The sequence below is a fragment of the Mesocricetus auratus genome, unplaced genomic scaffold (assembly GCF_017639785.1).
Source record: "Mesocricetus auratus isolate SY011 unplaced genomic scaffold, BCM_Maur_2.0 Super-Scaffold_100022, whole genome shotgun sequence".
NCBI lineage: Eukaryota > Metazoa > Chordata > Mammalia > Rodentia > Cricetidae > Mesocricetus > Mesocricetus auratus.
This window is the reverse complement of record NW_024429203.1, coordinates 17668716-17681730: the sequence shown is the minus strand read 5'-3', so window position 1 is coordinate 17681730 and position 13015 is coordinate 17668716. Positions and strand designations below refer to the sequence as shown.

Below are 13015 nucleotides of genomic sequence, written 5' to 3'. Positions count from 1 at the left end.
AAAGATGTTTTGAGTTAGAAAAACACATGAAATTTAAATTGCTGTAGGTCTGTGAACAATTCTTGTGTGTGTGTTACATTTCATTTTAGAGTGTCAAAAGACAGTGCCTAGAATAGGACAAGGTATTTGGCATTATTTATCTGACAGGGGGTTACAATTTCAAGTATTAAAGGCATGCAAAGATTATACACTAAAGCTCCAAATAATTCAGTCAGTAAATGGGACAACTATGTAATCAAAATTCTCAAAAGATGATGCACAAATAAAATTATTAAAATTATTAAAAATTGTCAGTATTCTCAGGCATGAGGAAATATAAATCAAAATTACATCGATTCCTTCTTAGTATAGCTAAAAATACTAGCATCAAGAACAAAGAAAACACATTAACATTATAGCATTAGAGAATATATGTTACCCTGTTACTTTGTTGGTGGAATATAAGTTAGAGCTCTCATCATAAAAACCAATATGGGAATAATTCCAATGAAGTAAAACAAGAAAGGTGAACTTAATAATGAACTAGCATTATCGCTGTAGAGAATGTGTTCTCCAAAGTCAAAGTCACTTTTATATGACAAAGATTGTATTGGAACACAAGTCATAAATCCATGTTACAGAATCAGTCTATATGCCAATCTGTGGATCAGAAGTGAGCTGAGCATGGAGGTAGATGCTAGCAACCTCAGCACATGGGAAGGATAAGTGGGAGGATTGTGAGTCCAGTGTTAGCTCACACTAAATAGCAAGTTTCAGGTGAGCCTCAGCTATGTAGTGAGATGGTTTCCCAAATATTGGGGTATTGTACAACAAGAGTTTTATTCAATGATAAAGTAGAATAAAATGTCATTTGTGAGAAAATGGATGGAATAAATTATCTACATATTAAGTGAAATAAGTCACTCTCAAGGCAAGAGTCATATCTTTCTGTTTACATGGAGAATACGAAAAGTGGGTACATGAAAGGGGGAACTATTAAGGTAAGTGAAATGAAAAAACAGGAACGGGGGAAGAAAGCACAACTGAAAATGTCAAAGGTCATTGTGATGAAAGCCCACTATATGTATTTGTGAAATGTCATCCAATGTCCTCTATTTTGTATAGGTGATATTTGTCATCAAAAATAGCTGAATGAAAATTTTTGTGCCTATGAAAAAAGTAGGATTCATTAGTATCTTGAATAATGGTATTTAAGATATTAAAATTATTATAAAAGAGTATTAAAACTACTTTGTACACTAAAAGTTATAGAGTAGAAGTATAATTAGTGAATACTGATGACTAGTTAAGCGATAGATTTATGAATGACTTTAGAGAGAGCATATTTGTGTGCCCTAGGGATTGTTTAATCCACAATGAGTATTTCACCTCAATTACCATGAATTGGGGTAGAAACACAAACATCATTATTTCTCCTCTTCCTATTTGATCACCTTAGAGACGACATAAGGGACATGCAATTCTGGATTTCTAATGAGGTCTGAAAGATTGAAAAGCCAGAAGCAAGATCAGTGTGCTCTAGGATGTGGTGGCTCTGAGGTCTGGTATGTTGCTTTCCTTTATATCCTCTTGGTAGATTCTTGACTACAGATTTGAGCGACATCTGATAGTGACTCCTAGAACATCCTAGTTGTGAGGAATACCCAGATTAAGGGAAGGAAGATTCTTTAACTGTGTCAGCTTGGCTGTGACAAATGCAAAGCAGGGATGAGACTCATGAAGTGTCAGCACTGAATTGTGTGAAAGAGGTTACTCCTCTGGTCCCAATTCATCCCACTCACCCATGCTGGTAAATGGGAACTATTATATTCAACAGCAAGAAACTGCAGCAGGGCTCCTGCTCTACTTCAGAACTGTGTCTCACTTGAACCACATGAAAGAACAGCATGAGAAGAATAGCAGCACCAGATGACACATCAAGAAGGTAGCAGCAGCCAGGAAGGAAAGATTGTCTCTTTCATAAAACTTTGATGTGTGCTGCACATACAGAAATATTATACAAGAATACATTCTGAAAACTTTGTTTACAAATACTGAGCACTGAAATGTTCATTTAACTTTTCTTCTGGAATATACTTTTGGAAGCATGTTAAGAACTGCATTCACTCCCTAATTTAAGCTACACTGCAATGGAATGTGTTGGAATAGAAGAATATGATGTGTTTACATGTGAATCTAAGGTAACACAGATATTCCCCTATGTATTATCAAAGATTGATTCTTTGGACATTTAAATTAAGATGTCTGAAAGTCCAATATATTAGCACAGATTTTTTTCTGGGAATCAGAGAAAGAGAAGGTCTCTTCAACATCAAAGCTCACTTCTTGGTCATTATTGGAGAAGAGATTTGTTCAGTAAGCAGCTTAAGCAGGAATAGGGAATAGGAAGTCAAAGGTTATACAAACAGGAAACTTCGAAGGGTGCCCCACTAGGTTTGCCAGCAGGTTTTATTTGACTATTCTGTTTCTTTATTTTATGGTATGGTAGTACATTAGGATGTCATGAAACAAAGGAGAACTTCAATTATCTCAGTCCTTTAACCATAAATTAAAGCTTAGAAACTGAGTAGAAGGTTGTCTGCCAATGAAATATTTTTCTGTCCCTCCAGGCTTAAAATAATAAGCATGTTGGTTGGAAATGGCTCCTTGGTGACTGAGTTTGTTCTTGCTGGGTTGACAGATCGTTCAGAGCTCCAGCTGCCCCTCTTTTATGTGTTTCTAATGATCTATATCGTCACAGTGGTGGGAAACTTTGGATTGGTCACACTGATTGGTCTCAATCCTCATCTGCATACCCCCATGTACTATTTTCTCTTCAACCTCTCCTTTATTGATTTCTGCTGTTCCTCAGTCTTTAGTCCCAAAATGCTGATGAACTTTGTCTCTGAGAAGAATACCATCTCTTATGTGGGGTGCATGACTCAGCTGTTTTTCTTTCTCTTTTTTGTCATCTCTGAATGCTACATGTTGACCTCAATGGCCTATGATCGCTATGTGGCCATCTGTAATCCATTGCTGTATAAGGTTACCATGTCCCCTCACGTATGCTTTATGCTATCTTCTGCTTCTTATGGCATGGCATTTGTGGGAGCCTCTGCCCACACAGGGTGCATGCTCAGACTGACCTTCTGCAATGCCAATGTCATCAACCATTACTTGTGTGACATTCTGCCCCTCCTCCAACTTTCTTGCACCAGCACCTACGTCAACGAGGTCGTAATTCTCATAGTTGTGGGTATTAATATCACAGTCCCCAGCTTTACCATCCTCATTTCCTATGTTTTCATTCTTGTCAACATTTTCAACATCAAATCCACGCAAGGAAGATCCAAAGCCTTCAGTACCTGTAGCTCTCACATCATGGCGATTTCTCTGTTTTTTGGATCAGGAGCCTTCATGTACCTCAATCATTCTGAATCTATGGAGCAGGGAAAAGTTTCTTCTGTATTCTACACTAACGTAGTTCCCATGCTTAACCCTTTGATCTACAGCTTGAGGAACAAGGATGTCAAAATAGCATTGAAGAAAGTTGTGATTAAAGTTCATAGTAGATTAATAAACTAATTAGAAATAGCATAATAGAAAGAAATAAATTTTTTATCATTTTTTATTTTAATTTTAAATAGCTTGTTTTACATGTCAATCTCAGTTCCCTATCCCTCCCCTCCTCCCGCACTCCCCTTCCCCCCACCCTCCCACCCTATTGCCAAATCCTTCCACATACGGGATATCTACAGTCTGTCATTTTACTCTGGGAAATTTAAATTTAAAGAATCTTAGTTTTTTACTCCTGTCTTTAATGAGATACTTTGTTCATACTAATGTGGCTTTTATGTGAATTGCTTTTGTGTTTAAGTTTGTTACTGATATTCTTATCCCTTGGTATCATAGCAATCACATTTAGCACAGAAGCTATGACATATTATTCTATTCTTTGATAAATTTCCCTATTCTTAGAATTTTAGGTAAACATGAGATAAAAAATACCCATAGAAGCAGTATATCCTCTTTAAATAACACAGCAAACATTAATAACTAGAAATAATGCTGATATAATAAACAATTTAACTTTGGTTATAAACAACTGTGGCTTATAGAATCTACTCTGCTCCTCATCCAGGGAGGTAACTCTGGAGAGCACAGCTGGCTATAAATCTATAGCTAAGTCTCCTTGACATAGACAATGGTGCTTACTTTGTTATGTCTCAAATGTAGTACAGTCTACAGTCTTACTCAAAGGCATCCGTTCATTTTGTAGTATGTACTAATGCTCATCAACATCTCCATACCGTGAACCCCTTCTAGAAGGAAATGCTTCTTTGGAGATTTCCTGTGATCCTTCTCACGTCTTTCAGAACTGTCTTCATTTTGAACTCTCCCCAGATAATTCCCCCATGTCCTTTTTACATTACAAGATTTTTTTCTCTGATCTGAGGTTTTTCCCACTGATTCTGCCCACCACAAATAATTACTGCAATAAATATCTCAGAAATGTGATCATTTCCTGGATTCTGTTTCTAAGCACAACTGAATGATGTCATTTATATGAATAGCTTCTAAACTGGGGATAATATAATCACAGCAGATTGCTTTTATTGTAAAAATGTACAAACCCACAGGGTGGGAGAGAATGCTCAAATTTCTATGTAGGTATTTCATTGACTTACAACATACTAATTTCATAAGGAACAGAAAATATTTTAAATAATTTGTTCTGAAATCAGAAATATCCATAAAGAAAAGCATGCACTAGTGTTGATTCTTCTAAAATGACCAAAATCATACATAAAAACTTAAACACAATTCTTTAGAAAATATTATTGGGCAAGCTAAGTGTCATCTTTTAGAAAACACTAAATATAGAAGACAAAAGCAAATAAAATCACTAAAGTATGTACTTTATATCAATAAAATATTTTAGTTGTATCAGACTGGAAGAATAATTGTAGGGCACACACAATGTCCAGATTATATAGACAATAAAAATTTGTAACAGTTAAAGACCATTTAATACCATTTAATAAGTGTCAAAATACATGCAATGAAAGACCTTGAAAATGGCCAGTACACATAGAAAAATCTGAGATACAGGGCACCATAGTTTTTGCTTGTGTGCACTGTTAAGTTAATAAGTGTTAAGTGTGGGTCCCATTCAGGATAGATTCATGAATCAATAGTTTGAGAAACAAAAATATTAAAGTTGCCCTGAGAAAATGTTTATCAGGGGAAAGCACATATATGCTGCGTTCCTTTTGTTTTGGCATAGAGATAGTTTGAATTCAAATATGGTACTTCAGCAGTGACAGCTTATTCTACTTATTGTTCTTTATAATATTATATGTACTCTTTTTGAAATTTCAATTAATTGAATTAGTATTATTAGAGATGTTTAAAATATAAAATGCAGTAACCTGAGACACATATTCATGCAGTAATAAAACTAACTTAGTGTCTTCTGTAGCAAAATAGAGGAAGTATGAGTCTTGTAAAACTTCTTCGTGACTTCACTCTATGAGGACCTATACATGAAGCTTATAGCCAGATCGCTCCACCCCAGCCTCTCTAGGCTCCCACAACACGGACTAGAGTTGGCTTATATCTCTACACTATCTGTATGACTGAGACCAGACCAGACCTTAGGCCCTTAAGCTAGTACAGGTAGCCTGGAACCTGTTCCTTGGAAGAAATGACCTGTGCCCTGAGATGAGTTTCAATGTAATTATGATTCCCTGTGCAAGGGGATTGATTTTATTACACCTATAAATTTTTTTAAAAATTATGCTGGATTTAGATGTATCAGGAATCTGTTATTAGATACTTGGTAAGTCCGATCCTGGTTGCTAAAGTGAATCTGTACTGGGTGTTCATTCTTATCTCTTTTTGTGGTTTGCTTTCCTATATGACACCTGCAGGGGTTACCTCAATGATCCTTAGGAGTATATCTTTTTTTCTTATTGATAATTTATACATGCTCTATGCCAGTAATGTCATATTTAAGAATAAAATAACTGATTTAATAATGTTGACATATGAATACTGTATTTAGTGAATTGTCAGATGAAAACTGCTAATTGAATAATGTGGGGATTTTTTGTATTAAAGGGATAGGAAAGAACACGCAAATCTGATAATAAAGGACTGTGATCTGCAAAGATGGAATGTTTCATAAAGACCTACAGAAATAAAAGCAATTTGTAAACAGGATCAATAAAAAGAATAATTCTCAAGAAATCTTCATTGCTTTTCTACTATAAATATAAATTTAGGTTTCTTTCTCCAGTAATGGAAATAATTTTTGCATATAGCCAGGAAATGTAATACTAGTGTGGCTTTTGCTGTTGTTTGTGTGGTTATTCATTTTGTTTGTAATCCTTCTTAGAAACATTACACAGAACTAATGCTCCAAGAAATTGCCTCCAAAATAAAGTAAGCCAAACTGATGAAAGTAATCCCTCAGTTGAGGATCTCTTCCTCAAGTGACAGTAGTTTGTGTCAAGATGGCAAAATTAACAAGCTTATATCAATTGCATCAGTGTAAACTCTACTTACCCTTAATATAGACTCTACTTACCCAGCCATGCACTAGATCTGGGATTCTTAAGCATCTCCATTTCAACACTGTTTTAACAGAGAAAAAATTTATACAGCCATAGACATATAGATATATAAAGTATATAATTAAAGAAAACTTGAAATGGAATTACTGGTAATAATTTAAAGAAATTAATTTTAACATGATTTGTGTCTTTGTGTATGTTTGTAATGTGTGGGGTGTAAAGAGAAAAACAACGTGTGTGTGTGAGAGTTTTCAATAGAGGAGTCTAAAATGGCTGAGAGGCACTTAAGAAAGTGCTCAACATCCTTAGCCATCCGGGAAATGCAAATCAAAACAACTCTCAGATACCATCTCACCCCTGTCAGAATGGCTAAAATCAAAAACACCAATGACAATTTATGCTGGAGAGGATGTGGTGAAAGGGCGACACTCCTCCATTGCTGGTGGGAGTGCCAACTGGTTTAGCCACTTTGGAAATCAGTATGGAGATTCCTCAGAAAAATGGGAATAAACCTACCACAAGACCCAGCAACTCCACTCTTAGGCATATATCCAAAAGATGCCCATTCATACAACAAAGATGTCTGTTCCACTATGTTCATAGCAGCTTTATTTGTAATAGCCAGAACTTGGAAGCAACCTAGATGTCCCTCACCCGAAGAGTGGATAGAGAAAATGTGGTACATCTACACAATGGAGTACTATTCAGCAGAAAAAAATAATGGAATCATGAGATTCGCAGGCAAATGGATGACACTAGAAGAAACCATCCTGAGTGAGGTAACCCAGTCACAAAAAGAGAAACATGGCATATACTCTCTCATATATGGATTTTAGACATAGATCTGGGGAGTGCCAGCCTACAATCCTATGGCCAGAGAGTCTGGGAAACAGAAACTTTATTTAGTGGCTGATTGAAGAAGAGGCAGACTCCCTTGGTTAAGTACTGAGCTGAACTCAAGAAAGCCAGTAACAGAGAGGGAGGACAGATGATCAAAGGGATTAAGACTGGGCTGGTTTAACCCCAGAAACAGCTGACCAGACAAAGGTTAACTCCTGAATCCCAGGCATCAGCCTGGGAATCCAGCATGGGACTGATCAAGACCCCCTGAATCTGGGTGTCAGTGAGGAGGCCTAGGGAATCTATTGAGCCTTGGGCAGCAGATCAGTACCCATCCCAAGTATACACACGGACTTTGGACTCCCATAGAACAATGTGAGGTGCACTCTCACCCTGAACTCTTGGGGAAGGGTCTAGGCCCTGCCCTATATGAAATGACAGACTATGCACAACCCCATGGAGGGCCTCACCCTCCCTGGGGAAATGAGGGGATAACGGGGGGGGGGGTTGGGGGAGGGCACGGGAGGAGGGGAGGGAATGGGAGAGGGACCTGGAACTGACTTGTGAAGCAACCTCGTTTCTTATCTAAATTTAAACTGGAAAATAAAATTTAAAAAAAAAGAAAGAACAAAGCTAAAAAAAGTAAATTATCATAGATCAATAGCTAACAGCTAATACAAAAGTACATAACATGGATCAAATACATATATAATTCAGAACACAAAATTCTAGCATATACTTTCTCCAAATACTAACAGAATCATCTCTCTGTGACTTTGGTTTTCTACACAATCATAATTGTAATCCATGATTTTCTCTTAATGTATTAATTTGAATTAATGGAGAATTAAAGTATAATGTCAAGGTCATGAAAGACAGCAAAAGAATTCAGAACTGTTAAGAAGTACAGGGAACTAAAGAGAGAAAACAATAAAACATAATTGAATAACAATGGAGGCTTCTGGCACAAAAATAAAGCAGTAGTTGGTAAGTCAGTGATGTTAAAATGAGGTCATTAGGCAATAATAAATGTGTCAATATTATTTACTTAACTTTAAACAAAAGAATTAAAAATGTTTTGCACGTTGTTTAAGGATATGTGGTACTGTATATTTTAAATTACATCATATTTCGAAATTTAAATCTCAAATTGATTCGAAGTTAAAAATTGAAACGTAATATTTTCAACAAGGAAATAAAAACTAGCTCATAGGGAATAAAATAAACAAGTTGCATATCCAACATTTATAGAAAAAACATTTATAGTATTTTTTCTTTTATCATTTTTTCTTTTAATTTTAAATAGCTTGTTTTACATGTCAATCCCAGTTCCCTCTCCCTTCCCTCCTCCCGTGCTCCCCTTCCCCCCCAGCCTCCCACCCTATTGCCAATTCCTTCCACATAGGGGATATCTAGAGTCTGTCATTTCACTCAGGGTAGTGTCCAGGCACTCCCCTAAGAGTCCAGGATGACAGAGCATCCCTCTTTGTGCTATGGGCACACGATGACTGTTTGTATTTCAGGGATGGACACTGATCCACAGCTCAGGGCCCCATAGGTTGCCCAGGCCTTCTCGCTGACACTCACATTTGGGGGGTCCAGATCAGGCCCATGCTGGCCTCCCCGCTGTCGGTCTGGGGTCCAAGAGCTCTCCCCTGTTCAGATCAGCTGTCTCTGCTGGTTTTGCCAGCCCATTCTTTGCCAATTTGCTCATCACTCCTCTCTCTGTTGGGCAAATTCACGTATTTATGACAAAGGTGTACTTATTTATTATCATATAACAGATCATATCTTAAATGAATGTTTACTATTCCAGGCAAGGAAATCATTAACCCTTCAGAGCTAATAAATATTTTTATTTCAATATAATCAACTCTTTGTGGAAATTACATAAAATTGGCAAATTGTATTCAAGGCCATTTCAGATATTCTTTTTTTTTAATCATTTTTTATTTTAATTTTAAATAGCTTGTTTTACATGTCAATCCCAGTTCCCTCTCCCTCCCCTCCTCCCGCACCCCCCTTCCATCCTCCCTCCCACCCTATTGCCAAATCCTTCCACATAGGGGATGTCTAGAGTCTATCATTTCACTCTTGGTAGGGTCAAGGCACTCCCCTAAGAGTCCAGGCCGAGAGAGCATCTCTCCTTGTGCTATAGGCACATGAAGACAGATTGTATACCAGGGATAGACACTGATCCACAGCTCAGAGCCCCCTAGGTTGCCCAGGCCTTCTCACTGACACTCACATTTGGGGGGTCCAGATCAGTCCCATTCTGGCCTCCCCACTGTCGGTCTGGGGTCCAAGAGCACTCCCCTGTTCAGATCAGCTGTCTCTGCTGGTTTCGCCAGCCCACTCTCCGCCAATTTGCTCATCTTAGTATCTTCATTTCTAATTCAGTGTTTTAAATTGCTCATCACATTGGTGTCCTGCACATACAGTAAACAGATGGTAACGGTGCAATATATGCTGGTATAGCTGCATCTATATATACAAAACTCACCTAACAGGAACATAGTACATCCAAAATGAAATATATATGATAGTCTTTTTATTTTATCATTATCATTATTGTGTGTGATAGCCTCTTATTATTATTATTGTTGTTATTATTATTATATGTGTGTGTGTGTGAATTCATGTGGGCCATGACATCCATGTACAGGTCCAAGCACAACTTGTGTCTACCATGTTGGGTCCCGGGTTGTTAGTGATTAAAGGCAAGTAAATCAGGTTTTGTGGCAAGTGTCTTCACCCACTGAGGCTTCTTATTGGCCCTGCAAACTTTTCTCAGAAGTAGTTCTTCCTAGGCTAGGGTTAGGGAGACCATGGCAATTTCAGAATCCTTAGCAAACTGATCATTTTTTGTGGGTACAGTTGTCATCATGGCAGCTGAGTTGTGAAATGTTTTTGCTTCATGAATTGGTGCGGCAAATCCTTCTCATTTTCAGCAATTTCCCTTACTGTCATCATCCACATCTCACACTAGTGGTCACATTAGGTGTTGTTTTGGCTGTGTACCTAAGTTGGGAATACCCTTTTGTCAGCCCAGTGCATTCTGGTCCCTTAAGTGGGGACTTATTGGGAATGGAATCCCAACATAAACAAGGCTTATGCCATAGTCTGTTTTTTTTTTCATGTTTAGGATAAATGTGGTTCTGGAGGGGAATATCATTATCATTTTCATTTGTTTTCCCTGATTAAAAGAACACTGAGTACCTCTTCATAATGATATTATTTATTAGTCTTCTTTGATGAAACATCCATTTCAATATCTTGTCCATTCCCCCCATTGAGTTTGTCTTAAGAAGCCTGTCATTTCTGTTATACTGGCAAATAAAGAAGATACTTTGCTCTACAGTGGAAGATGTACAGAAGAGACCAGATGTCCTAAATTGCATTTTCAAAGACATGTTACCAGTGCAAATTAAGAAATAAAATGAACAATGAAAAATTCAATTAGTGTGGATTTACATGATCATTTGAAGAAGTATTTTCCATTATTTGAGCAAATATATATGAATATTCTTAGTGAAAGTGAGTGAAAATATCCAAGAGTTTTGTTAATATTATTCTTAATAGTACGTATGACCCATAGGATGCGAAATTGTGGAAATGATAAAGTTCTGTTGTAACTTCATGAAGCTGTATTACAGATTCTCTTTATGCATATTTGTCAATGGGAATAAAGTGCTAATAAAAGCTGAATCATTTGAAACTCATAAAGTGAATGGAACTTTGCAATTTATACTGAAAACATCTGAGTATATTTAATGCAAACAGGGAAGATGAAAGAAAACAATGTTTAACTTCACATCACATTCTCACTTTAAGTTAGTATAGAAAACAATGAAGAAAAAGAAGATCTTACAGTTTATTTTTTCTTTTTAACAGTGCAGACACAGTCACAATGAGAATGCTGGGAGGTGTTGAGAAGGTCTGAGAAGTTCATCAAACCTGACCTTTCTTACATAGGGTAGGAATCCCACCAATGTTGCATGCTCCAAAGGGTACAGATTCTGCAGAAACAACAGAAAAAACATGGAATTAATGTAATTTTTGTTGTATAATATGAGCTATATAAATGTTTAATACATTCTGTTCATATGTTTTCAAGTGATTAATGTTTGTCTGAAGTATTCCTAATAGAATACAAACATTTTGCCAATCTAATTTTTCAAATATTGAAATAATTACTTTTGAATATCTTAGATGATTTGTAGTTCAGAAAAGCACTTGAAGTTTTTATAAAGGAATATTTATTATGTAATTCTGTTAACTGTATAACTGGAGGTTAAGATTATTAATCTTTAAAATTGGCATTGTATATATTTATTTTAAATAGTAATATGTGACATAAGATTTCCATGTAAAACCCTAGGACACAGAGATCAAATTTGCTGCTTACCTGCTCACATTTCAGTTTTTGGCCCAGCAACCCACTGTTTATTAGCCCTTTGTTCCCTTACATTCATATCACACGTACATATAAAATTGCATGTATGTATTTAAAATTTATTAACCACAGGGAGGCAAAACCATGATGTTTGTCTTGCAGATACTATATTGATTTTTCATATTTTGCATATATGTATGTATCAATAAAGATACATGTAAAAGAGGTGATTAATTTTGTTAATTTCGAGCAAGCTAGTTGGTGAACAGGGTAATGCTCGGAGGAAAGAAAGGGTATGGGAAAAGTGATTTATTTATATTTTATTTTATTCTTTTTATTAAAACCTTTTAGAGTTTTTTATTTAATATTTTGATCTTTTCATGCATGACCCTGTGCGCTCTCTAAAATTCAGATTTTCTATTTCCTTACTTCTTGTTCAGGAATATACTTTTTAAGTATCAACTTTCATGATGCTGGTAGCACAGCACTCGAGGTGACTTGCGAAAATACTCTGTAACTTTCAGACTCAGACCTGAGTAAGTAGACAACAGAACTTTGGATAATTATAACTTAACTGCAGGAAGCAAGAGAAAGAGAAACTCAAACTCAGATTTCCTTTCACATCTCAACCTGGGGAGCAGAGGGGGATGGAGTGGGGTGCTAATGGAATTTGAGGGGAGGAGGGGGGAGAGAGGGGAAATTGGGAGTAACATGTAAAATGTTAAATAAAAAATTATTTAAAAAAAGGTAATTGTGGAGGCCAGAGTCTATTTCTCTCTTCACTGGGGATGGACTTTCTCTAGAGGAAATGCAAAAGGTGAGTATAATTGTGGGTCCCTCAGGAAATCAGGATCATGATCTAGGGTGTTGCACAATTTCCTCAGCTCCTTCTTCAATATAAATGTTCTCCTCTGAGGAAGAGCCTGGATGTTTTCTACCCTGCATATAAACATACACATCCTGTAGTTAAAAGGTGTTTCTCTGCCTCCAGGAAGACTCGAAGTCTTAAACACAAGTAAGTTCTGCAATTCAGAAATTGGCCTGAGAAAATCAAATCTTGTGTATATCTTCTTTGAAGTGAAATATTTGAAACCATTGAATCTGAATTATTTGTACATATGAACAGAAATAAATGGGAAAGTCATTAAGCTTCAAGGCTACAAGTAAAATTTGTGAGTATATGAATTTCAGGTAGTGTAACAGAATTATTTCTCTCTATCTT

At 36.5% G+C, this 13015-nt stretch overlaps 1 protein-coding gene across 1 annotated transcript; it reads left to right on the top strand.

The window, feature by feature from the left end:
* Positions 1–2625: 2625 nt before the first annotated feature.
* On the top strand, positions 2626–5198 carry LOC101834621 (olfactory receptor 147). The gene is made up of 2 exons (XM_005069362.1): positions 2626–3531; positions 5178–5198. The coding sequence occupies exons 1-2, from the start codon at positions 2626–2628 to the stop codon at positions 5196–5198; spliced, it is 927 nt and encodes a 308-aa protein (XP_005069419.1).
* Positions 5199–13015: the final 7817 nt, after the last annotated feature.

Bases quoted from the DNA above. Each gene is read 5' to 3' on its own strand.
- LOC101834621 (XM_005069362.1), top strand. From the start codon at position 2,626: ATGTTGGTTGGAAATGGCTCCTTGGTGACTGAGTTTGTTCTTGCTGGG. The intron at 3,532-5,177 runs GTGATTAAAGTT...ATGAATCAATAG, and splicing joins AAATAGCATTGAAGAAAGTT to TTTGAGAAACAAAAATATTA.